The sequence below is a fragment of the Chrysemys picta genome, chromosome 6 (genome assembly GCF_011386835.1).
Source record: "Chrysemys picta bellii isolate R12L10 chromosome 6, ASM1138683v2, whole genome shotgun sequence".
In the NCBI taxonomy this organism is placed as follows: Eukaryota; Metazoa; Chordata; order Testudines; family Emydidae; genus Chrysemys; species Chrysemys picta.
The window spans coordinates 20,026,096-20,053,269 of NC_088796.1; the positions used below are offsets into that span (position 1 = coordinate 20,026,096).

The 27,174-nt window shown below is 38.7% G+C and overlaps 1 protein-coding gene across 7 annotated transcripts in view; it reads left to right on the top strand.

Annotated features, from left to right (window-relative positions):
- WDR7 (WD repeat domain 7) overlaps positions 1 to 27,174 on the top strand; it is a 343,609-nt gene that overhangs the window by 37,838 nt on the left and 278,597 nt on the right. For all 7 annotated transcript variants that reach the window (XM_024103360.3, XM_005296832.4, XM_024103361.3 and 4 more), the window contains 6 exons: positions 4,281 to 4,400; positions 4,987 to 5,132; positions 7,784 to 7,886; positions 11,144 to 11,285; positions 12,777 to 13,025; positions 14,647 to 14,867. In XM_024103360.3, coding sequence (XP_023959128.2) covers positions 4,281 to 4,400; positions 4,987 to 5,132; positions 7,784 to 7,886; positions 11,144 to 11,285; positions 12,777 to 13,025; positions 14,647 to 14,867 — 981 coding nt within the window. The remainder of the gene's footprint in view (positions 1 to 4,280; positions 4,401 to 4,986; positions 5,133 to 7,783; positions 7,887 to 11,143; positions 11,286 to 12,776; positions 13,026 to 14,646; positions 14,868 to 27,174) is intronic.

Here is a 27,174-nt window from a genome sequence, read left to right on the forward strand (position 1 = left end):
TTGTACTGCAAGGAAATTACAACCAGCTTTGCAGGATGAAGGTGGGGCTTTTAAATATTGATGCATATATACTTTTCACTTTACTTTCTTTCTCTCTCTCCATCCTCCCCCAGCTTTCTCTCTCTCCCTCTCTCCTGTAATGACTTCTTCTTGTGCATTTTTACAGAATTTCCAATGGGGATATGGAAAAGTAGACTCAGAAGGCAAACTTTCAGAGATTATTTTATTCTAGTAGCTCTTAGGGTTTCTAGTGGAGATTGAGGTCTCATTGTGTATACAACAGCACCTAGCACATAAGAGACAATCCCTGCTTCAAGGAGCTTACAGTCTAAATAGACGTGGGAGACAGACAGGAAGTTTTATTATCCCTATTATGCATATGGAGTAACTGAGGTACAGAGAGATTTAAGTGACCTACCTAAGGTGCATAAGAAATCTGTGGCAGATCTGGGAAACTAACCCAGATCTATTGCCTTCCAGAACTGTGCCTTAACCACAATACCATCCTTTTCTTCAGAGTTAACTCCCCTATCCCACCCCATTCTGAACCTTGCATGATGTACTTTGTAAGTGACTTAAAAAAACCCTTTGAGAGGATTGCAGAGAGAGTTTTGGTAAGTGAAGATTTCAGTGTACCATGCAGAGCAGCAGATAGAATTGCATAAATAGCTATAAATCCTCGGTATGATAGTCTGTTATTCCTGCCTTCCTGTACTGTCAGCACCTGAACTGGTGCCAATCAGTAAAGTAAAGAATCTTTCTCTAAAAAGGTGTGTAACACTTTTAGGAGACTACTAGCATTTTAGCTGCCCACAGGAGATTCATATGTTGTGTACATCAAAGCTAAACATCTGCAAACTTTTCCCACGGTGTAAATCTTTACAGCTAATTTAGATTTTGTTGCTTTAATTTAGAAGGCTGCATCTGCTCTTGAATATTAAGGGGGCATCAATTATCTTTACTATGTATAAGATCAAATATAGATGATGACTTCAAATAGCTGAGTTACTCACTTTAGTAAACAATTCTGAGACCTGTTTTGGAAACAACAAACAGGGATTGTGTGTCTATTGGTTGAAAAAGAGAACAGTTACTTGATACTAGTTCGTCCTCTGTGGCAGAGACTGGAAAAAAAGGGGAACTCCTTTTTCTACTGTTTCACTTACTGAAATTGCCAGAGTTTGCTCTAGAGTAATTTGGCATGTTTGATACAACTAGTGTTTCTTAATTTAAAAGTCTTCCTTAAAAACAGTGTTAAAATGTTAAAAATTTCTAGTTGCAAGGGATCTGGGCTGTTTTGGAAAGATGTGGATAGCAAAGAGGTAATCAAACCACATAAAAGACTTTGTCATCTAATTTTTCTTACAAAGATGTTGGGCTCCCTGAGAAAGTGCAGCTTGAATTTAAAACAATATCCATCCTATTTAGTTAGGCTCAGCTGACTGTCTACAGGCAAGATCACTCACTTGACAGCATCAGTACTAAATAGGCAGCACTAATCTGTCCTGCAGAGGAATTTGTTAGGTTTACCAGTGACAGACTAGATTACCACCAGCTCTTGCAGATCTTTTTATTCTATTAGTCTCATAAGACCTCCAAAAAGTTTTTTGGCTCTTCCTTGGGAGATGGTCATCTGGTCTCTTATGAAACACAGAATTTTCCGTTTCTCATTACATGCACATTGGGTATGTCAACACTGTGATTTAAAACCTGCAAACGCAAGACTCTTAGCTCTGGTCTACAAACTAGTAGTATTATGGCACTAAAAACAAGTGTGTAAATATGGTGGCTCAGGCTCTGAAGCCCACCTCTCAATGCCGGGCTTCATAGTCCAAACTCGAGCCTGAATGACTGCAGTTTTTACTGCTGTGGTGTGAGCTTGAATCTGTTGGAGACTCATTGCCCTGGGTTTTAAAATGCAGTGTAGACATATCCACTGTTGTCTTATTAAACTTTATTTTGAGTGATAAATTTAAATGGAAGATTTTTATTAAGATTTCCATATAGAAAAACTAACTATATATTATAAGACAAGTACAATTATTGATGTGTTATCTTTGCTTACTGTCTATCTTTCTGAGATACTTAAGACCCCCACATTATCTGAGCACTTCATGATATTCGTTGTGTTTTATACAACACCCCTATAGGCAGTGAAACATTATCATTTTAAAGATGGGGGAACAGGAGCACAGAGAGATTGTGAGTAGCTCATGGTTACACAGGAACTGAGGTCCTTGAGTCCCACAGTAGAGCCCTAACCACTGAACCAATCCTTTCTCTTTTGTTCCTTAAATTAGATCCAGTTTTTATGAAAGTTAGGAGGCTGATGTCATTGGCTAGAGCCAGGGAATTTCACAGACAAGTCATTGTATAAGCTTCTTATTCTTCTCCCCAACAATGCTCCCCGTGCATCCCTCCTACGTTTCAGTTCAGGGTCTTTTCTAAGCACACTGCCAATCATAACATATACTAAATTTTATGGTTGGAACAACGGGAGGAGGAGATCACCAAACTGCTTTGGTGTTCTTAGGTGCACAAAACCACAAAAGCTAGGAAATGAGGTAGCTGTCTACTAGCTGTCTTGTTCCCCCCTCCCTTCTTCCTCTCCCTCTTTCTTGCGTCCCTTTCCAGTTTGTCATAAGTTTTTATTATTAATAGAGGGTAAAATGTTTAAGAGTGCCTACCTAGGATGTAGGCACTCTTGAACATTTTACCTAATTTTTCTTGGTAACTGACTAAACAGTGGTTCTCAAACTTTATCATGTGGATCATTTATGATGAGATCTTCTTATGAACACTTCTCCCAATCCTAAGTGCACCCTTTTCCTCTGTAAAAAGCAACAGAGGGTCCTGTGGCACCTTTGAGACTAAAAGAAGTACTGGGAGCATAAGCTTTCGTGGGTAAGAACCTCACTTCTTCAGATGCTACCTTTTCCTCTGGTAGCTCTAATACTCATTAACGTGAAAGGGGTCAAATATAAAATAAACTCATTTGACATAAGGAGTGTGGCTGCTTGATTATATCTTATCCATTTTGTCTCTACATTGTTTTTCCCCCGCTTTTCCCTGACATAGGGCTTTCAGTTTACTATAACTGAGTCTCCACTTGTTGCCTGCAGCCCTCACTTCTCTAATTTCTATATGCTGTAGTAAGGAGAGGGCCTGAAACATAAGGCCTTGTATTAGTGGCCTGGTATGAGCCCTGAGGCCTGGGCTAAAGCAATGGTCAAAACTTGCTAATATAAAGCAAAGTTAAGTTGTGAGCAAGAGGCAGGCCCTGCTCAGAGAATCTGGCAAGAACAAGGCTGATATTGCAGAAACACACATTCCTAAGTAGTGCTAGGCATAAGACTATATACGCAAACACATTCCAGAAAGCTGGTACCAGAGCACCTCGATACCAGCTGGTACCAGAACACCTCGATACCAGGACATTCCCCAAAGATAACAGAAACGCACTGACCCATCCTAAAGATAAGGTCAGGATGACAGCATGATGGATAGAAATGTTTTGATCAAACCAACATGTACGAGGTAATGGGTGGCACCCAAATACATCAGAAGGTGGCATTTAGATACGTCGAGGTAATACGTAATTTGTTTGTATTGGTGTATAAAGATGTATCTCAGAGGGAGTGTCTTTGCCAGCCTAGGGAGCAGTGGAAAGTCCTGCCACTGACCGAGCTGCGTCCATTGTCATGGGCATACATGTCTTAGTATACTTGTAGAGTCTACCAGGTGCTATTACTGTGCTTCGTCGACAGTAAACCTGCCCAGGCCCCTTCGCTACTAAACCATGTCTTGTGGTCTTATTGGGTGGTTCGCTCGAGGTCTGCTGTGCCAGCTATCTGCGCAGAGCTGGCACGGCATATGGAGGGAACACAGACACAGCCGAACATCTGACGACCAATGCCACTTCATGGTTTTTGGTCTACTCTTCTGTATGCTTCCTATCCCTTTAGTTTTGGCAGTCTGCAAATTTGATCCTGGTTGCATTTTCACCAAAGAAATATCTGACAGAGTAAAACATGTTGCATCCACATGGGATTACACCCATACATCTTTGTATCTTGGGCTACCCCTCAGGAAATGTCCTTGCTTGAAGCTTGATAAATGTTTTGCTATTGTGACAGAAGAAGTTCTGTGGGACCACCTGAAATGCTCCTTAAACCTTCTCAGAGGTCCAGAGAGCATAATTTGAGAATCCTGGCACAAAGCAGAACAATTTTAGGTATCATAGGGTTAATTAAAGGTAACTTTCTTTCTTTCTCTTTTAGGATACGGAACCAGTATTTGAGGAGGAGTCTAAACCAATTTATTGTCAAAACTGCCAAAGCATTTCTTTCTGTGCATTTACCCAACGATCACTTTTGGTAGTGTGCTCCAAATACTGGAGGGTAAGGATAACCAGTTAAGTAAAAAAAACTGGCTTTTTCTTAGCAATAGAGGCTGATTTAATAAAACTGTTAGTGAGACATAGGGAAAGAAGCTTGGGAAAGTGTTTATAAATCAATTAGAGCTCTGAGTTCATTGAGTATTTAGTCTATTCATGTATATTGGCTCACAGCGATGGGAGTATGTTGCGTTCACGTTTTGGACATTATTTAAAAAATAGATGAAAACCCCTTTTGAAGGTTAAATAGTTGATATGGTTTTGTTTTATGCAGACAAAAATCTGCAAAATTTAAATAAATAGAAAGCATGATATGCTGTACCATATTTGTAATGTGTATCAAAGGATTGCAAATATGACACAGACATTATAATTTCTGTAACAAATGTATTTTCTTGGTTATTTTATGGAATTGAGTATGTATTAAGTATTTTCTTAAGTAAATGCTGCCATAGGCAATAGAATTGAATGTTCCTTAAAACTAAATATGTGGAGGTATTAAATTATCAGCTATCCAAACATCTAAAATATGACCATGTAATGATAAACAAATAGACTTTTTGTTTTTGTTTAATTTTGCTTACTTCTAGGTTTTTGATGCTGGAGATTATTCCTTGTTATGTTCAGTTCCCAGTGAAAATGGACAAACGTGGACTGGCGGTGACTTTGTATCAGCTGATAAAGTGATCATATGGACAGAAGATGGACAAAGTTTTATTTACAAACTACCAGCCAGGTACTCAGAATTTTAAATAATGGAGCACATATGCGGTAGCAGGTAAAACTCAGAGATGTGGAATAAAAATAAAATGTTAAATCTGATGGGTTTGTTTGATCCCTAAATCACACTAATGTTGTTGAAACTAAAATGCCACTAACATACCTTAAAATTTGTGTATCCCCAAAATGTTGTACCTTAATGTTAGGGTACATACCAAACAATACTAGGTTATAATAAAGTCAAGCTTGAGACACGTATTTTCCATCATTACTATGGTCCTTTGTGATTCGTTATTGCTGACATTGGAGAACATGTGGTGTTACTGGGTTTGCTTTTCCCTTGAAGGTGTGCCATGAACAAGTTCAAGCATGTATTTTAAATGTTTTGCTGAATCAGGGACACATCGAGGGAAGAAATATTATTTGTGCTATGTTAATTAGGATCAACAGGATGTTGTTACAGTAAGTTAAGTGTAGTATTTCAACCTTTAAAAAGCATTACTTGTTCTTGTACACAGAAAAGGTAAAAGATCAGACTTGGTGGGTTTTTAAAGTATGTTTCCACCAAAGATACTTAATTTAATGTTAATCAGACCCTTGACTTCACTTCCTGGTTATGACTGGTTTCTGCTGAACTCACTGTTATCAGAACCACCTCAACTGGGAATATCTAAATTGTATGCTGCTGATTAACTTGAATGGTGTGTGTTCCCAATTAATGGTTTAAAGATAAGGAATAGAACTAAACTGAACTATTTAAGGTTGGAGCCTTTGGGGCCGCTACAGATAATTTAGTTTAGTGGAGGACTGGGAATGACACAATTAGTGCATGAGTCTGACGAAGTGGGTATTCACCCATGAAAGCTTATGCTTCAATACATCTGTTAGTCTATAAGGTGCCACAGGACTCTTTGTTGCTTTTTACAGATCCAGACTAACACGGCTACCCCTCTGATACAATTAGTGATAGCATAAAAGACTTTACTTGACCTGATTATTTTATTTTAAATAAACAGGTATTGCAGTATAACGATACACTGCATTTATTCCATATTCCAAGATGAAATGGTGCATCCAGGGGTAATCAGACCCTGGTTGAGAAGAACAGGCATGTAATCCTTTCTTTAATGGTACCTTGATGGCCAATGTGTGTGCTAACCTAAAATTAATGCTACCATTTTTATAATCAATTATAATAATACCCCTTAATGAATTAGGCCCACCTTTTACCATATCTATATTTCCACCACCATGATTAAATATTTTCTACTTTATCATAGGCTATTTCATATGAAATGTCATCTTAATTAACATCTATGTAAATATTGTTCCAGTAACTATTAGTACAGATAACATTCTTCCAAAACACACACATTTTGTCTAGAGCATTTGTTAAAACCAAAATATGTTTGCTGCGTGACCTGTCCTACCTTACCTCTAACTTGACCCTGAATTGTCTACTTTACTCATATTTTATTAGGCCTTATTATCTTCAAGCCCAAATTTAGGCCCAAAAACGTACTGTTTGATCTGATTTCTGTACCGCATGTCTTGAACATTATCTGGACGAGTTTTGGAACCAGTTCTGTCCTAGACATAAGCCTACTAACAGTATCCCAGGTCAAGCTAATATTTCTTAGTAACATGTTGCCGGTCCGTGGGCCTGCTAATTGGTACAATATACAAGAGTGTCTCTCCAGCCCTGGAATCAGTTATCTGATGTTTTTTAGAGAGCAGTTTTATCACTTTTCTTTTTAGTTAGTGTCATGAGAGAAAGACCTCCTGTCTCAGCCTATCCAAGATGCTTTGATTTTGTAATGACATGCTGTGGTAAATAAATTTTAGTTACACATGATTCGGATCATAATTCATTATATATGACAGGAAAATTATACAGTTCTCTCAATCTGAGCTAGAAAATTATTGTCTTTAAATACAGTATCTGTAGCCACTTGAAATTTTAATTTTTTAATTGTTCTCAATTCTATACAGTCTTCTGACTGGACAACTGTATTTGTTTGGGGAGCATGTCTCTTCATAATGTAAAAACGTTTAGGTTTTGTATGCAGAATCTAATAAGGTCCAGTAGAATTCTAGGTGGAGTTCAGAGTGTTACTTTAAACCTGTAAAGCCCTAATTGGTTTGGGATAAAGTTATCTGAGAGAGCATCTCTCTCCACATCATATACTGCCGCAGCAGGGATCAGCAGAAAGGCTTGAGCTAGAGCTCCCTCAATATAAATGGGAGGGAGTTGCTGGTAGGGTGCTTTGTGAGGAATCTTTGGTTTTGGCACTCGCTCCTTCCCCTCCTTGGTCCACCAGAGGCTAGATTGAACCTCCCAGGTCCACTGCAAAGCTCATCTTCTTTCTTTTCTAAGGCCATTGAGATGGAAGTAGACTGAACTGGATACATTTATGAGTAGCCCTCTGTTTATATCGCGATTTTTAGTTTACGTGAAATAAACCTAAATGACTGAATGGGCATCTGTATAGTTCTATATTGAAAAATTGACAAAATGAATAAATATAATGTAGTGGAAACACTGATTTTTTTTTTAAAGTATTTTTTTGTTAGTAAATTCTGCATTTAAACAGTGATACAGTAATAGATTCTTAATAAGGTCAAGGTTCTAAATTGGTGTCTTTTGTTGTTCTGTGTTAAACTCAGTTGTCTACCAGCTAGTGATACGTTTCGCAGTGATGTGGGAAAAGCTGTTGAAAATTTAATTCCTCCTTTACTGTTCAGTGTATTGGACCGAGCAGATAAACAGGTAAAACACATTCCCTGTCTTGTGGATTATGCTGTCCATGGTTTTTATATAAAAACTTGCTCACAAACATTAGAAATTGTCTATTTCTTCTCCTTAGTTAAAGTCAACATTTTCAGAGAATAACTGACTTTTTAAAGTGTAATTCATTTGGCTTAATTTCCTACTCCTTTAGTATTTAATGAGTTTGTGGTGTGTGTGTGTGTGTGGTTTTTTTTTTGTTTGTTTGTTTTTTTTAAGATGAATGTCATAATTAGCACTGCACAGGTCAGATCAGTTTGTTTTCAGTTCTTCAGGCATCCTCACACCAATGCACCAATTTAGATATAATTTTTCCTTTTTTTCAGTGAGTATTGTTAGATGGTATCCTCCAATAATAATCTTCTAGGTCAGGCATGTCATACTTATTCTGAGCCTGAATTACCCATTTGGTTAGAGTGTGTGGGATGTGAGGTGGGAAAAAGCTAACTAGCAAGTAGGCAAGTTTCATAGTCTTGCCCAATTGCTACTGGAAAATGAGTCTCAATATCTAAGGGAATGCTAAGTATTACATTTACACAAATCTAAGGTTTTTTAAAAAAGCTAAATTCATTTATGAGCCTCCTTGCCTCTGTCCATTAACTTGGGTTGCCATTTATTTCCCTCTTTGACCATCCTCACCAACCCTTTTTTGAATTTTTCCCTCCCTTTTCTCCATCCCCTGCTCCACTTTGGACGCTTTCTTTTCCCTCATCCCCGTCACATCATTTGGAGGGTCTTTTGTACCATTCTCCCTCCCCACATACACACAACTTGTGGGTCCCCTCACTCCTGTGTTCTCTCCTCACCCTTTTGGGATTCTTCCCTCCCTCTCCCTTGATTCCCCAGACCCCTGTTCAGTAGAGGAAGCAGCAGAGAAGGAGACACTGATAATATACGTTTTTAATGATAATGAGGTTTTTTTCTTTTTTAAATATATAAATAAATACACACATAGCTTAGACATCTTACTATCTCTGATTACTCTACACTCATGTTACTAGAGCATATAACCAATTTCCCTTTGTATGTATTGTTTTGGTTGTTTTTATTTTTGGGTTGCTTTCTGTTCCTTTTATGCTACTGTCATATTAGTTCTGTACAATTTAAATAAAACAGTCTTCTGGAAAATGTTGCCTTTTGAATACTGAAACCTAAGTAAAGTAAAAGCTTTGTTATCCGGCATGTTGGGAGGATGGGGGAAGGAGGTGCCGGTTAGTCAAAAATTCTTGTTAACTAAGTGTTATACTGACCAATGGAGGAAAGAAGTTTGGGTGGGGGCAGGAACTCTGAGCAGGGGGTTGGGGCGCGGGAGGGGTTTCGCATGCTGGATCCAGGTGGCGCTCACCTTGGTTCCCTGGAAGCGGCAACATATCCCTACTGCTCCTAGGCGTAGGCGCAGCCAGGTGGCTCTGCGGGCTGCCTCTGCCCATGGGTGCCACCCTCGCAGCTCCCATTGGCTGTGGTTCCTGGCCAATGGGAGCTGCAGAGCCAGCACTTGGGCAGGGTGAGGTGGGGGCAGTGCATGGAGCCCCCATGGCTGTTCCTCTGCCAAGGAGCATCAGGGACATGTCACCGCTTCCAGGGAGCCATGTGGAGCCAGGTAGGGAGCCTGCCAGCCCCGCGTCAACTGGACTTTTCATGGTTATCAGAAATGCTGGTTTCTAGAGTTTTCTGGTTGGTAAAGTGCCGGAAAACACCATTTTTACTGTATAACTACAATGTAATGCAATGAGGTGGAAAAAAGTCAGTGCAATTTTTGGGCTCTGTACCTCAGAGGTTTTGTGCCAAAGGGTGGTGAATCATTAACAGAAAAATGTAGACCAGGGGTCGGCAACCTTTCAGAAGTGGCGTGCCGAGTCTTCATTTATTCACTCTAATTTAAGGTTTCACGTGCCAATAATACATTTTAACGTTTTTAGAAGGTCTCTTTCTATAAGTCTAATATATATATAACTAAACTATTGTATGTAAAGTAAATAAGGTTTTTAAAATGTTTAAGAAGCTTTGTTTAAAATTAAACTAAAATGCTGAGGCCCCTGGACTGGTGTCCAGGACCTGGGCAGTGTGAGTGCCACTGAAAATCAGCTCACGTGCCGCCTTTGGCATGTGTGCCATAGGTTACCTACCCCTGATATAGACAAACTGAAGGGACTGCAGAGAAAGTAACAAAAATGATTGAAGAGCTGAAGGGATTTATGTAGAATCTGAGAAAAGACTGGCTATATGAAGTATATACTCTGTAGCTTGGCTAAGCAACTGCTAAAGTGAGGCATACTGACAAATATTTGAGGGGTATGTGGAAATATATAGTATGGTTCAAGGGATACCTAACAATTGGACTGAAATTAAGAAAATGTAAACTTAGGGTAAATATTGAGTAAAACTAATTGAGTGGTATATGTAAGACACTCTGTAATAGTTTCCTCAGGGAAATAATGGAAGCCCTTTCTTATTTAAAATAATACTAGGCAAAGTGCTAGAGAGGATATTATTGGGAACAATCCTGCACTGGCAGAGATATGGACCAAGATAACCTAATGTCTCTTCCATCTCTATTTTCTGTAATGGAACTTACAGTAGATTTTGAACATCAGGCAACTGTACTTCAAAAGGGATAGAGTTTCAGAAGTGCTCAGTACATGCCAGCTGTAAGTGAGGTGCTGAAATGGGAGTTGAGTTCTTTTGGAAGACTAGACATAAAAATGTATCGCTATTGTATAACTTGAAATTGATGCCCTTTTTAACAGTCAATACTGAGATGCTTAAAACAATACAGTATTCATATTCATAGATATGCATAAGTTTAAAAGAATAACTTGGTCACAAGATAGTTTTTTAGGAATACATTTTTTTTTAATTTAACCATAATATTGTCCCAACAGAAGAGACTGAAACCTTTCCTGACTATTTTATTATTGGACACTATTTAACTCATTCTGTATTCTGTTTGTGTTTCAGATCTTATTGCTGTTAACTTTCACCATTTCAAATCACACCTTTCAGTCCTCTGTTGCAATTAAATTGTCTATTTTAAAATTCTGCCTGATATATTTTATGTTTATAATATGCTCTGTAATTAGTCATGGTTTTGTTTTGCTATGTGTTACTTTGTTTTCCCATTCTTGTTTGTCTTTAAAAGGTATAGCAGGAATAGAGCAGGTTATGTGAGGGAAGTTATTGTCAAGATTAGGAACCTGCCATATGCATCTGAAATTGTTCAATATGTCTTTATTTTACAGCTGCTTATCTGTCCCCCTATTACTCGATTCTTCTATGGACGCAGGGAGTATTTCCATAAACTTCTAATCCAGGGAGATTCTTCAGGGAGACTGTGTATTTGGAATGTGCCTGATACACTTGAACTGCAAGACAACACAGAAGGTAGCGTTAACTAACACACAGTGACTTGCTGCCAAAACTTTTAACAAGTCGCTCCCTTTGCTCATTTGGTTATATGTGTGACATTCGTTGGGTGAACGGGCTTCCTCTTCTCCTCTAAGTCCATTAATTTAATATGCTTATCCGCCTTCTAACATAACACCATCCTCAGTGGTATGTGATGTAAGAGCCTGATTAGAACCATTCTTTCCATTCCTACTCTTCTGCAAGCTTCTTCAGGTGGTGGATTGGGTGAGGGAACAAATCTCTCTGGTTAGTGTGAGGAGCGGCAGATACGGGAATGAGGTGGAGGGGAAGTCTCCTTTCTGGCCTGGATTTCCCACTATCTCTTGTTAAAGCAGATGGGTGGTTGCAGGAAGACAAAGTGGTATGACTCCCTGTGCTACTGGAAGCTTCCGTGAGGGTGGCAGAAGTGGAATTCTTCTTGCAGTAGCTGCTATTGCTGTGGTAAAGCAAGGCAAACTTGTGGTGTGAAAACTGCCTTAGGAGAGTAAGTGCTGGTTCGCTCCCAGCCTTAAGATGTGATGGCAATTTTAACACACAGAGTTGGACGCAGCATTTTTGGGTATATCTGAAAAAAAAATTTTTTCTTGCTGTGCTCCTTATCCAAACCCAAGAGTGGATAGAAGCGAGTTATCACACCTCTGTGTAAGAGACCAGCCTGTGGTGATTGGGGAATGTTAGAGAGATGGTTCTTTGGCATACACCTCAAACTTACCTGACTAATTTTACATAAAATTTGTGGAGGGAGAGTTGGGGGAGCGGGAGGAAGAGAGGGGGGACCTGGATGAAAACAAAGGGGGGCTGGTGAAAGCCCTGGAGAATTGATTTGAATAAGCATGGATTTGCCTGCATTGTACACTTTATCTGCTGGGTAGTCCCAGACATCTATATAATAAAGTTGCGGCCTGATTAAAATTCATAACAAGTCTCCTGTCCTTCTTGCGGTATACTCATACAATCAAGAGACCTTCAAAGAACAACTAGATGTTGAAGAAAGGGGCTGTGAGTCAGTAGATTCTTCTGATCAGTTAGTAAACCAGTGCTGCACTGTGTTCCTACAGCAGTCCTCTTTCAGATGAGATGTAGAGTTGAAGTCTTAGTTGTGTTTTGTCACTGAAAAAATCCAATAGTACTTTTCACAAGACTTAAAGGAGTTAACTGGGGTCTCTTACTAAATTCCATGTCTGGTAATTGCCATCTGTCTGAATAAGTTCCTTGTGCAGTTTAAGTTGGATACATTCTGTTTCAATTCCTTTCTCAAACTCTGGTCTGGTATTTCTGTGTGCTAGTAGAGTTGAGTGTTAAAGTTTGACTGACTGCATTGTTATGGTAGGTGAATTAATCTCCAATATGTATTTTGTACTTACTTACAAGGGTGTTGTAAAATTTACTAATATTGTTAAAGGGCTTTGAGATCTTCTCAAGACAGGTGCTATAATTATTTTAATCACTTTTTTTTTTTTTAAACAGGACTCCAAATGACAACTTCAACTTCTCTGCAAGAAGCTTTTTGTAAACTTACTCCTCGTCCTGCTGGAATTATAGACCAATTAAGCTTAATACCAAACAGTAACGAACCACTTAAAGTTACAGCCAGCGTGTATATCCCAGCACATGGACGCCTGGTTTGTGGTCGTGAAGATGGAAGCATTGTTATTGTGCCAGCAACTCAAACTGCAATAGTTCAGCTTCTGCAAGGAGAGCACATGCTCAGGAGAGGTATGTAGCAAACATTAGACATGCATGGCTGAATTACAAAAGGTGCTGGTCGTCTGCAAACAACGTTGAAATAAGTAGGAATTGTGGGAGGTCACTTTTCAGCATCAAGTGCTTTACCGAATAGAAGATAAAAAGGGAACCATTTTTACAATACTTTTGATGATCGCTAAATTCTTTTATATCAGGAGAAATCTAAATAATAAACACAAGCAGGCGCCTAGCTCATGTTATGCTGTCTGGAGTGGCTCACAACTGTTAGTGCCTACCTCATGGTAGACTGTCAGAAAACAGGATAGACATCCCAACGTGGTGTCGTGTTCTATAACTAGATTTCACCAAACCAGTAACAAATGTGAACTGGAACACTATACCAATCTTACCGTGGAGTCACAGACAGTCCCCATAGCCTCTCCAGATTATCGTGCCACCCAGGCAAACTGAACTTCATGATAAAAGGTCACTTAAACCAAAAATCACACCACATCAGGTTGTTCCCAGTCCCAAGAGACCAATCACTTACCTCAGATCAGTTGGTACTCTAGATCTTACACCAAAGACAATGCTGGTAGCCAGTTCTATAGTAAACTAACTAAAGGTTTATTCGCTAAGAAAAGGAAATGAGTTAAAATATGTGAAATATATGCACAGGTGAGTCACAGTTCATAATTCCAAATGGTGGCAGTGATGTAATAAACTGCCAGTTTCCTAAAAGTCTTTTCAGGGTACACAGATTATCTCTGGGGATCTCCGCTTTGCATCTGATGCACTTCCCTGTAAGAGTCCAAACAGTCCAGAGATGAAGGATATTTCCTTGAATCCATACTTACAGCTTCTTCTCACAGAAAACAAGCTGACAGTGTCACTGCCTTTCCTTTGATGGTAGAGCACAAGGAATGCATTTTGAGTCTTTGACCTCTAATCATCACACACAATGACCACTTCCTTTGAAATTAGCTCTTTTCTGTCAGAGTTCTTCATTTGCATTCTACAAGGTTTCTTTCTCCTTTGATGGATTATTTAGTTACAGGGGTACACATAATATAAATGTTTGCTACTGCATTATAACAGGACAGGGGCGGGGGAAGCTTCCTAACAGTGGGGAGGCCAACGGTGCCTGAACTGTGGCCCCACCCCCTTGCACCACCCCTTCCCCCCGCGGCCCCTCTCCTGCGCTGGCTTTTCCCGCACAAGACCCCGCTGCCTCCTTCCCCCTGTCGCTCATCCTTAAGGCTTGTAAAAAGTGGGAGGGCCATGGTCCGCTGGCCCACCCTGTTCCAACCCCCCTGTAACAGGACACAGATAAGTGAAAACAATGCAGGTAACATCCCATTAGTTTTCATGAAGTTTAAACACTAAATACACTTATACATTTAACAATCACTGTGATCTATACTAATAAACAAGTGAATTGGCCTGGGGCTTTGGCATGAGCTGGTACCTGGTCTACCAGTGTCGCAACTAGTATATCTGCACGAGGGGTGAGGAAGGAAGGGTGAAGATTTGAGAATTCTCCCTCTTTTACCACTCCTGCTAAAATTATACTCCATTTTTTAATTAAAATATTGTTGAATTTTGAAAGTTATTTTTTGTCCTATTAAACTTTTTTTAAATTATTTCCCAGGTTGGCCACCTCACAGAAATCTCCGGGCTCATCGGAACAAAGTTACATGTTTACTGTATCCTCATCAGGTCTCATCTCGTTATGACCAAAGATACTTGATCTCAGGTGGTGTGGATTTCTCAGTCATTATATGGGACATCTTTTCTGGAGAAATGAAACACATCTTCTGTGTCCATGGTGGAGAGATTACGCAGCTTCTAGTTCCACCAGAAAACTGTAGTGTAAGTTTGTATTAAATGCACACTAGTATCGTGGATTCCTCACTCATCTATAATGCAGTCCTCCAAAAATTATATTGACAGAACCCTTATAATGAGTGTGGATATATACAGACATTTTGGACAAAACAAACAACATTTACTAAATTGAGAGATATATGTCGGCCAAATACAACTCGCATTGACATGTAGGTGTTAATTGTTGAGTTAGGAGCAAAGTGAAATTATTTCATGATTTTGCTTTTTTTAGATGAGCAATTAAGACAGTCTGGTTTGTCAGAATTAGCTGGATACATTGGTACACTTGTATCATATTGCTCTTATTTTTTAAAAATTTTAGTCAGCACCAAGCTTTTAACTGTATGCATTTCTAAATTAATCCATCACTGTAATATGTAGGTCCTATTGTTACACTTAATGAATCTTAATCTTTTGTTCTACTCTATACTGTTTTAGAAATTATTAAGTAAAAGAATGAGCTGCTGGTTCATTTTTTTGATAACTGAAGTTGAGTTATAATTTAAACTGTTTTACACAAAATACACACACATAAATATAGATATATGCATATGCAAAATATATTAAGTCTTGGGGATTGTCTATACAGTGAGTTAGTGAGTGACAAGCTGTGGTGTAATGTGTAGCACTTTAGCCTCCCGTACAGAAGCTGTCTGTGTGGACCCTACTGCGGTGTGCTAAAAGTCCCCTAGTGCAGTTTCCCCAGGAGGGGAAGTGAGGAACCTCAGAGTTGCTGCTTCTTTAAGAGGAAGGTAGTGCAGAGGACTAGAGCCACAAAGTCATTGGAAGAAAAGAAAGTGAAGCAGAAGGGAAAGGGGAGCAAGCAAGTGTAACTGCTGCTGGTTCAGTAGGAGTGTTGACTATCTGGAAAGGGCATGAGGAAGAGAGACAATAGCAGAGGTCTCAGACAGGGCAGTAGTCATTGATTTTGGAGGTGGGATGCCCCCACTGCAGTTGAGTGGTTTTGTTTTTGGAAAGAGTTTATTTTGGGGAATGGGGTGAATAGGGACCTAAGGCAAGTATTGGGGGTATTCGTGAGGAGCATAGAAGGGAAGGAGGGAGAGATATGGGGGAGAGGGTTGTTTTTCCTGGGAAAACTGAGGGCTGTGTATGGTGGGAAAGATGGGCTGAGTTCCTGGGGGCTGGAGGCTTCAGGAAAAAGAACCAAAGGTTCTCTTCAGGAATTTGGGCTGAGGAATGTGCTTGCAAATCGGGTTGGGAGCTAGGTGAGGGTTAAAAGCAGAGATAAATGGGTTTCTGAGGGGTGGGGCCACTAAAAGTAAGGTTTGAAAAAAGTCATCTCCTCCCTTTCCAAGCCCATCTGGTACTCTGAATAAATGGCAGAGCACTTTGGAACCTAAAGTTTGGGGTTAGGGGCTTGAACTGAGAGCTGCTTTTAGGCACCCAATTCAGTAGTAATAATATAATATATGGATATATACCTATCTCATAGAACTGGAAGGGACCCTGAAAGGTCATTGAGTCCAGCCCACTGCCTTCACTAGCAGGACCAAGTATTGATTTTGCCCCAGACCCCTAGGTGGCCCTCTCAAGGACTGAACTCACAACCCTGGGTTTAGCAGCCCAATGCTCAAACCACTGAGCTGTCTCTTCCCCTTAGTAGTAGAAGGGAGTGTAAGATGGACATTGGGGCAGCTTTAAATAGTCTTTCCCTTCCTGGTAGCATTCCTTGATATTTTGCAATACTTTTTTTTGGCTGAAAAGGTTGGGTACCACTGGAAGGAAGTCATATGACCTTGCCAACTTCCTGCTCCAAGTTTTTTTTTTTTTCTTCCTTTAGTTCAGCACTGTTCTTGGCTAAGCAGTTCTGCTTTATTCTTGTTCATTCCCATACTCATAATTGAGGTTACGGGCAATAAGAAAAATTCATGGAAGCTCGTGACCTATCCGTGACTTTTACTAAAAATATGCATGACAAAACAGGGAGATGCGGGGTCCCTACACCACCACGGTGGCTCCAATCTGTGGGGTATCCCCGCTGCGGCTGGGAGCTCAGGGCCCCCACCGTTCATAGTCGTCACAGGCAGTGGGGGGACCCTGCAGCTCCCAAGTGCTGCCAGCTAAAGTCATGGAGGTCTCTGGAAATCACGGATTTCATGACTTCTGTGACCTCTGTGAGAAAATCGTAGCCATTATAAACTCCACCAAACTTCCCTCCTAAATTAAAATATTTTGCTGAGAGTGAACTTTTTAAGACCAGATTTAAGAATCCCTGCCAAAAAAAGAAAAAATTCACAATAGAACTACTTACAACTAGGGCTGTCGCGTGATTAAAAAAATTAATTGCACGATTAAACAATAATAGAATACCATTTATTTAAATATTTTTGGATATTTTCTACATTTTTAAATATATTGATTTCAATAACAGCACAGAATACAAAGTGTACAGTGCTCACTTAATATTTATTTTTGATTACAAGTATTTGTACTGTGAAAAAATAAAAGAAATAGTATTTTTCAATTCACCTAATACAAGTACTGTAGTGCAATCTCTTTATCATGAAAATTGAACTTACAAATGTAGAATTATCTACAAAAAAACTGCGCTCCAAAACAAAACAATGTAAAATTTTAGAGCTTGCAAGTCCACTCAGTCCTACTTCTTGTTCAGCCAATCACTCAGACAAACAAGTTTGTTTACATTTGCAGGAGATAATGCTGCCCACTTCTTGTTTACAATGTCACCTGAAAGTGAGAACAGACATTCTCATGGTACTGTTGTAGCCGGTGTCGCGAGATATTTACTTGCCAGATGTGTTAAAGATTCTTAAGTCCCTTCATGCTTCAACCACCATTCCAGAGGACATGCGTCCATGCTGATGATGGGTTCTACTCTATAGCAATCCAAAGCAGTGCGGATTAACACATGTTCATTTTCATTATCTGAGTCAGATGCCACCAGCAGAAGGTTGATTTTCTTTTTTGGTGGTTTGGGTTTTGTAGTTTCCGCATCTGAGTGTTGCTCTTTTAAGACTTCTGAAAGCATGCTCTACACCTCATCCCTCTCAGATTTTGGAAGGCACTTCAGATTCTTAAACCTTGGGTTGAGTGCTGCAGCTATCTTTAGAAATCTCACATTGGTACCTTCTTCGCATTTTGTGAAATCTGCAGTGAAAGTGTTCTTAAAATGAGCATGTGCTGGGCCATCATCTGAGATGGCTATAACATGAAATTTATGGCAGAATGTGGGTAAAACAGAGCAGGAGAGACAGTTCTCCCCCAAGGATTTCAGTCACAGATTTAATTAATGCATTTTTTTTAATGAGTGTCATCAGCATGGAAGTGTGTCCTCTGGAATGGTGGCCAAAGCATGAAGGGACATACAAATGTTTAGCATATCCGGCATATAAATACCTTGCAAATGCCTGTTCTCGCTTTCTGGTGACATTGTAAATAAGAAGTGGGCAGCATTATCTTATCATAGAATATCAGGGTTGGAAGGGACCTCAGGAGGGAGCTATCCCTCCCCCTGTAAATGTAAACAAACTTGTTTGTCTTAGCGATTGGTTGAACAAGAAAGTAGGACTGAGTGGACTTGTAGGCTCTGAAGTTTTACATAGTTTTGTTTTTGAGTGCAATTATGTAACACACACAAAAAATCAACAGTTGTAAGTTGCATTTTCACAACAAAGAGAGTGTACTACAGTACTTGTTTGAGGTGAATTGTAAAATTTTGTTTCTTTTGTTTCATTTTTACAGTGCAAATATTTATAATAAATATACTCTATGATTTTAGTTACAACACAGAATACAATATATATGAAAATGTAGAAAAATATCCAAAATATTTAATAAATTTCAATTGGTATTCTATTGTTTAATAGTGTGATTAAAACTACGATTAATCGCAATTACATTTTTTAATCGTGATTAATTTTTTTTAGTTAATCGTATGAGTTAACTGCAATTAATTGACAGCCCTACTTACAACCTTAACTAAAGCAAGACAAATGAGTTGCTGTGTTTTGTAATAATTACAAAATAAACCTTAAAAGTTCTATCCCTCCCTCCAATGTTCAAGATTGGCATCCTTTTCAGGAAAAGAACACATGCAGCATATTGATTTGAAGCAAAGGTGGTAATATCCTCTATAAAACTAATTTCACAAATGGAAGAATTACTACTAACTTAATGACCTGTTTGGTTGGGCATCAATAGATGCGCTTAAAGACCAAAGGGCCTAAATGATGCATAAAAAGTGAAGGGGGAGGGGGTATAGGCATATTTGCTGAATGCCTGGCAAACATCCGTTCTGTTGAGTATTTGAGAGCTAACCGCATTATGTGCTGATCACTGAATCATAATATCTCTGTTTAGCTGGTTCGATAAAGTCTCACTTAACCTTTGACCAGAGCACTACTATTTATTGCAGTGTGTATGCAGATTACACCTTATGGCATGTTAAGTGAAAAGGAATTTTCTTCCAATTATTTTTAAAATCAAACTCTATGAGATCCTACAGTCTGACATGAATCACTGTTTGTTTCTTGAAGATGTTGTCAATGTGTGGATTTTTCATGTGTGGATTATTTTTCTCAAATTTTTTAAAAGAACTATTACATTTTTACACCAAAAGATAATGGATGAAGTATAGTAATAAGCATGGATTCTGGTTTTTAAATGAATGATTTTTAGTCTAGGGTTTTTAGTTAAATGTAGACATTTTTAAAATATAGTTTAATTACACTTTCACGAATGTGCTAATCTTAGCTGCACCAAGGAGCAAGGCACCCTAATGTAACAGAAGATGTTTCCCATGGTCTTAAAAGTGTTTTTTTCCAGCAGAAAAAATAATGAAGAGGGTGAGGGTCCTGGGCACAGGATTTTGTTCCTTTGAAAAAGAACTCTGTTAAAATCTTTTAGAAGGTTATAATTGGACAGGAAGCTGGATAAATGCAGTGTCAGCATAAATGCATGAAGAAGAATTTTTCTTGCATATGAAATGCCTTATTTCACAGGATCCAAAATATCATTACAAATTATACATGCATCACTACTGAAATGTATGTTCATGAGTGGATAGCTTCTGACACCTGATGCACAACACAATACATAACAGAATGTGGAGGGAATTTTAGCTAAGCTCACGGAGCTTATAATTTTCTATTATAAATTAGAAGGATTGAAACAATTCGGTTGTCCTTTATTTTGCAAAGACACTTGCATCAAAATAGTTTATGCTCTTTAATAATGCTCCTTCAGGAGCTATTCTTCCATTCATTGTCTTTCTGTGCTACTACTAGAGGATTTCTTTAGGGAAAATGTCTTTCGAGGTTCTTCTCCATTTGTGATTTCATTCCTTGAAGGTTATTTTTTACTATGTTATTTCCTGGGATAGTTGTAATAACATATAATAAGCATTATTTGGTTGATAATTTAGTGTGGAAATTTTGAGATCACACGTTACTCTTTGTTTCATTCTATATTGATTTTTTTTTTTAAATTTTGTTTGGCATCTACTTTTAAAAAAAATTATACTGTAGTGACACGAGCTACTGTTTTGTTACTTATGATGTTTGGCTTATCACAAGAACTGGAAGTTAAATATCAGAATATTTGGAATCTCAGTGATGCCACCGTTGCCTTACGCTACATGGCCCTGAGCCTGCAAACACTTATTCATGTTGTTGACTTTATATACATGAGTAGTTGCACTAACTACTTATGTGTGTAAGCCTTTGCAGGATCAAGCCTGAGCTTGATGATAATCATACTTAGCCATGTTCCACTCCTTTGCAGCTATTTTCAAAAAACGCTCCAAAAAAAAGTGCTCCTCTAAAATATAGAGGGCACTCTCACATACTTAAGTTAGCAAATGTCCCATTCTGAGTACTGAATACCAATATTGGTGGGAGACATTTATTAAAATAGATCTAAACATGGCATAAATTATTACAGATATTTTAATGGAACACTTTTTGTATGAACTGATGAAGCTGATAAATTGTCAGTGGAGACTTCCATTATTTAAGGAATACTTTGCTTTTGCTTTTTTAATAAGCTTGTAATGCATAGCGTTTAGGGTCTAAAGAGAATAGTGAGCAGAACAGTTCAGTTGCTGTATGGCCCATTATTTCTGTTTATGTATATTGAGTGGTAAATTGATAAATAATTTGTTGCCATCATTTCTAAAAGGCCTGTATTGTCCCGTGCCTTGTCCTTTCAGATGTTGCTAATGGAGGTGTTCAAGCCACCATTACTGGAGATGTAAGGACAAGTTAGATAAAGCAGTAGTGAGACTAATATTGTAAGTATTAGGGCTGTCAAGCAATTAAAAAAATTAATCACAATTAATCGTGCAATAAATCATACTGTTAAACAATCATAGAAAATCATTTATTTAAATATTTTTGGATGTTTTCTACATTTTCAAATGTATCGATTTCAATAACACAGAATACAAAGTGCACAGTGTTCACTTTATATTTATTTTTATTACAAATATTTGCCCTGTTAAACAAAAAAAATAGTATTTTTCAGTTAACCTAATACAAGTATTCTAGTGCAATCTCTTTATCATGAAAGGTGAACTTATAAATGTAGAATTATGTACAAAAAATAATAGCATTCAAAAATAAAACAATGTAAAACTTTAGAGCCTAAAAGTCCACTCAGTCCTATTTCTTGTTCAGCCAATCGCTCAGACAAACAAGTTTTGTTTATATTTGCAGGAGATAATGCTGCCTGCTTCTTGTTCACAATGTCACCTGAAAGTGAGAACAGGTGTTCGTGTGGTACTGTAGCAGCTGTGTCGCAAGATATTTACATGCCAGAGGCACTAAAGATTCATGTGTCCCTTCATGCCTCATCCACCATTCCAGAGAACATGTGTCCATGTTCATGACAGGTTCTGCTCAATAGCAATCCAAAGCAGAGCGGATCGATGCATGTTTATTTTCATCATCTGAGTCAGATGCCATCAGCAGAAGGTTGATTTTATTTTTTGGTAGCTCCGGTTCTGTAGTTTCCGCATCTGAGTGTTGCTCTTTTAAGACTTCCTTGTCCCTCTAAGAGTTTGGAAGGCACTTCAGATTCTTAAACCTTGGGTCAAATACTGTAGCTATCTTTAGAAATCTCACATTGGTACCTTCTTTGCATTTTCTCAAATCTGCAGTGAAAGTGTTCTTAAAATAACAACATGTGCTGAGTCATCATCCGAGACCACTATAACATTAAATATATGGCCGAAACATAATCAACGAGCGTCATCAGCATGGAAGAATATCCTCTGGAATGGTGGCCGAAGCATGAAGGGGCATATGAATGTTTAGCATATCTGGCATGTAAATGCCTTGTAATGCTGTCTATAAAAGTCCCATGTGAATGTCTGTTATCACTTTCTGGTGACGTTTTAAATAAGTGGGCAGCTGCATATCCCGTAAATGTAAACAAACTTGTTTGTCTTTGTGATTGTCTGACCAAAAAGTAGGACTGAGTGGACTTGTAGGCTCTGAAGTTTTACATTTTGTTTTTGAGTGCAATTATGTAACAAAAAAATCTACATTTGTAAATTGTTTTCATGATAAAGAGATTGCACTATGGTACTTGTATGCGGTGAACTGAAAAAAATTATTTCTTTTATTTATAATTTTGTTTTTTACAGTGCAAATATTTGTAATAAAATAATATAAAGTGAGCAGTGTGCACTTTATATTCTGTGTTGTAATTGAAATCAAAATATTTGAAAATGTAGAAAAAACATCCAAAAATATTTAATACATTTAAATTGAGATTCTATTATTTAACAGTGCAATTAAAACTGCGATTAATTGTGATTAATTTTTTTAATCGTGATTCATTTTTTTGAGTTAATCGTGTGAGTTAACTGTGATTAATCGACAGCCCTAGTAAGTGTGCTTTCAAACTGGAGAGGGATCCAAAAGAATGATCCTCACATGCTTTTATGGCATACCTACTGTAATTATGATGCTTATGGTGCTCTGTGGTTCAGCACTGGGCCTGATCTGTGCCCTGTACGTGCATGTAACTTCCTTTGATATAAAAAGAGGGTTGTGATTTTTATAGAGTTTGAACTGTGCATTGTGCTTTACAGATATCAAAGAATTCATAGGGTAGGTTCTTGACCCCATTGATATAAAAACCCATACTTTGGTGGGATAAGAATTTAGCTTATCCTGTATATTCTAAATTATGCTTATGCAACACTCATTGGCGTGTGCTGTAATTTACTGCCAGGATTAGGTATTCATTGGTAAATAGAAGTTATATTTTGTTAATGAATGGACTTCTGGAGGTAATGATTATTATGGGGGTTTGGGGTCCTAAACTGTTTGGACTGATAATTTGATGACAGTAACTTCAGCTGCTATTGTAAAATGACTTCAACCTAATTCAGAATTCATTTGTTGTATGCCTACTGCCATTCTTTAGATCAGTACCTCCTAAACGGTGAGTCCAGACATACCAGTGAGTCGTGAGAAGTTTCTAGATCATAGAATCATAGAATATCAGGGTTGGGAGGGACCTCAGGAGGTCATCTAGTCCAACCCCTAGACTTTACTCTAGAGTTGTTACTTCTGGGGGAGGGATAGCTCAGTGGTTTTAGCATTGGCCTGCTAAACCCAGGCTTGTGAGTTCAATCCTTGAGGGGGCCACTTAGGGATCTGGGGCAAAAATCAGTACTTGGTCCTGCTAGTGAAGGCAGGGGGCTGGACTCGATGCCTTTCGGGTTCCCTTCCAGTTCTATGAGATAGGTATATCTCCAACCCCCTGCTCAAAGCAGGACCAATTCCCAGCTAAATCATCCTAATCAGGGATTTGTCAAGCCTGACCTTAAAAACCTCTAAGGAAGGAGATTTCACCACCTCCCTAGGTAACCCATTCCAGTGCTTTACCATCCTCCTAGTGAAAAAGTTTTTCCTAATATCTAACCTAAACCACCCCCACTGCATCTTGAGACCATTACTCCTTGTTCTGTCATCTGGTACCACTGAGAACAGTCTAGATCCATCCTCTTTGGAACCCCCTTTCAGGTAATTGAAAGCAGCTATAAAATCCCCCCTCATTTTTCTCTTCTGCAGACTAAACAATCCCAGTTCCCTCAGCTCTCCTCATAAGTCATGTGCTCTAGCCCCCTAATCATTTTTGTTGCCCTCCGCTGGACTCTTTCCAATTTTTCCACATCCTTCTTGTAGTGTGGGGTCCAAAACTGGACATAGTACTCCAGATGAGCCTCACCAATGTCGATTAGAGGGGAATGATCACGTCCCTCGATCTGCTGGCAATGCCCCTACTTATACAGCCCAAAATGCCGTTCGCCTTCTTGGCAACAAGGGCACATTGTTGACTCATATCCAGCTTCTCATCCACTGTTATCCCTAGGTCCTTTTCTGCAGAACTTCTTCCTAGCCATTCGGTCCCTTGTAACAATGAATGGGATTCTTCCGTCCTAAGTGCAGGACTCTGCACTTGTCCTTGTTGAACGCCATCAGGTTTCTTTTGGTCCAATCCTCTAATTTGTCTAGGTCCCTCTGTATACTATCCCTACCCTCCAGTGTATCTACCACTCCTCCCAGTTTAGTGTCATCTGGAAACTTGCTGAGAGTGCAGTCCACGCCATCCTCCAGATCATTAATGAAGATATTGAACAAAACCGGCCCCAGGACTGACCCTTGGGGCACTCCGCTTGATACTGGCTGCCAACTAGACATGGAGCCATTGATCACTACCTGTTGAGCCCGATGATCTAGCCAGCTTTCTATCCACCTTCATCCATTCATCCAGCCCATATTTCTTTAACTTGCTGGCAAGAATACTGTGGGAGACCGTATCAAAAGCTTTGCTATAGTCAAGGAATAACACATCCACTGCTTTCCCCTCATCCACAGACCCAATTATTTCCTCATAGAGGGCAATTAGGTTAGTCAGGCATGACTTGCCCTTGGTGAATCCATGCTGACTGTTCCTGATCACTGTCCTCTAAGTGCTTCAGCATTAATTCCTTGAGGACCTGCTCCATGATTTTTCCAGGGATTGAGGTGAGGCTGACTGTCCTGTAGTTCCCCGGATCCTCCTCCTTCCCTTTTTTAAAGATGGGGACTACATTAGCCTTTTTCCAGTCATCCGGGACCTTCCCCAATCGCCATGAGTTTTCAAGCGACGCGGGCCACGGGATGTGCTGGTTGTCCTTCCCGCAGCCCCCATTGGCCTGGGACGGCGAACTGCGGCCAGTGGGAGTCACGATCGGCCAAACCTGTGGACGCGGCAGGTAAACAAACCAGCTGGGACCACCAGGGGCTTTCCCTGAACAAGCGGCGGCCCGACTTTGAGAAGCACTGCCATACATAACATTTATTTGGTTTCAGAGTAGCAGCCGTGTTAGTCTGTATCCGCAAAAAGAACAGGAGTACTTGTGGTACCTTAGAGACTAACAAATTTATTAGAGCATAATAAATTTAGCCCACGCAAGCTTATGCTCTAATAAATTTGTTAGTCTCTAAGGTGCCACAGTACTCCTGTTCTTTTTACATTTATTTGGGTACATGATGTTATTTTAATCTCAAGACTTTACTCTAGAGTTGCTACTTAGAATACACCTTGATACACTTGCAGGCGGTTGGATTTGTTTTGATTTTATATTCTAAAGGTTTCTCCTGTCTATTTTCATCTGAATAAAATCATATGTGCCAGTCTCTGTAAGTACTATGGCCGTCATTTAGGGAAGCATGTGTTTCAATCCCTATTGAGAAAAACAATTTACACACATGCTTAAGTGCTTTTCTGAATCAGGGCCTGTATCTGTTGTGGCAAACAATACACAATGATGTAAATACTTATAGAGTCTGTCTCATTTACACTAATTGTTACTGGATGTTTATGGCTCCTTTCAACTTATAACCGTTTAAAAAAATTAACACTTGCCCAAAATTAAATGTAATATTAAATGTAGTTTGCAATGATGCTTGAATTTAAAGGCATAAAAAGAAATTGTTCAGCAGTATCTTGCTTATCGTATTCCTTTCTATTCAAATTATTTATGATGGTGTCTCTATATGTTGATTTATTGATTAGTTACAAAGGCACATTTTTGTGTTTTCAATTATGCAAACGTTAAAAGAACCACAGCCAGTGGTAATAAAGAATAAGATTTTTTTTTTCCAGAAAATCTTGTTTTGGCAAATCACCTAAACACTTATTAATTGCAAATTGAAAGCTTCAGGAGCAATATATGTTTGTTTGATAGAAATTCCCCTTTGTCAGCTGTGTTTTCTGACCTTTAAAAAATAGGAAATTGGAGGTGCAAATACCTTCTTCCTATCATTTCCTCTCCTACAGCAAAGTTGTGAATTACTAGATTTACTAAAAATACTGTTTTAGGCTCTGATTTTACAAATGGCTCTACTTAGGCAGACCCCCAAGGAAGTCAGTGGGAAGCTGCATTGGCACAGAGATTTATAAATGCAGAGCTCCCTTCTGGATCAGGGCTGTAGTGTCGTTCCCTGTATTGGCTCATGTTTCATGCTGTAATATAATAAAATGAAAACAAAGATTCTTTTGAGAGTAAATAATCTGTATTTATTTTGAAGATGAACTATTTTGTCAAATGGCTGAATTGTTTTTAAAAGACTGCAAAACTGTTCAAAGACATGCTTATTTCTTGTTCTCGTGGCATTAATTTTGCAGCTTTTCAGAAAACATCTCTGTAAGTGTTTGGATGAGATGCACTTTTAAAAAAAAATGTATTTAAACCTTATCTCAAAATTTTCTTCTAATAAGGAAAAATGTTAGGTAACTTCAGTGATCGCTTTTTAAGAACAAATAAATGTATATCAAGGTTTGAAAAGTTCAGAGCCTCTTAATTAATGTTAGTTAAGTAACATCATTGGTTTTGTGTAGTGATTTTCAGATACTTCCATACTGAGACTTTTGTACCATTAAGCAATATAGGAGAGGCACAATGTTCATTCTCCCCTAACACCTGTTCACAACCTGCCTAGATAAGCAAGTATGTTCAAGTGGTTAAGAGGTAACTTCCTAAATTCTGTTCCCAGCTCTTCAATATGTGCAATCTTTAGCAAATCACGTAAGTTCTCTGGGTGAAATCCTGCGCCCATTAAAGTCAAATGGGAATTTTGCCATGGACTTTGATGGGGTTAGGATTTCACTCTCTGTCTCTTATCTGTAAAATGGGTAATGGTAGTAATTACAAAACTCACAGATTGTTGAAGTTTGTTTGTTACTTAGATCTCTGATGAAGAGTGATATGGAAACGTAAAGTAATCTTATTATGATCAAGACACATTTTATT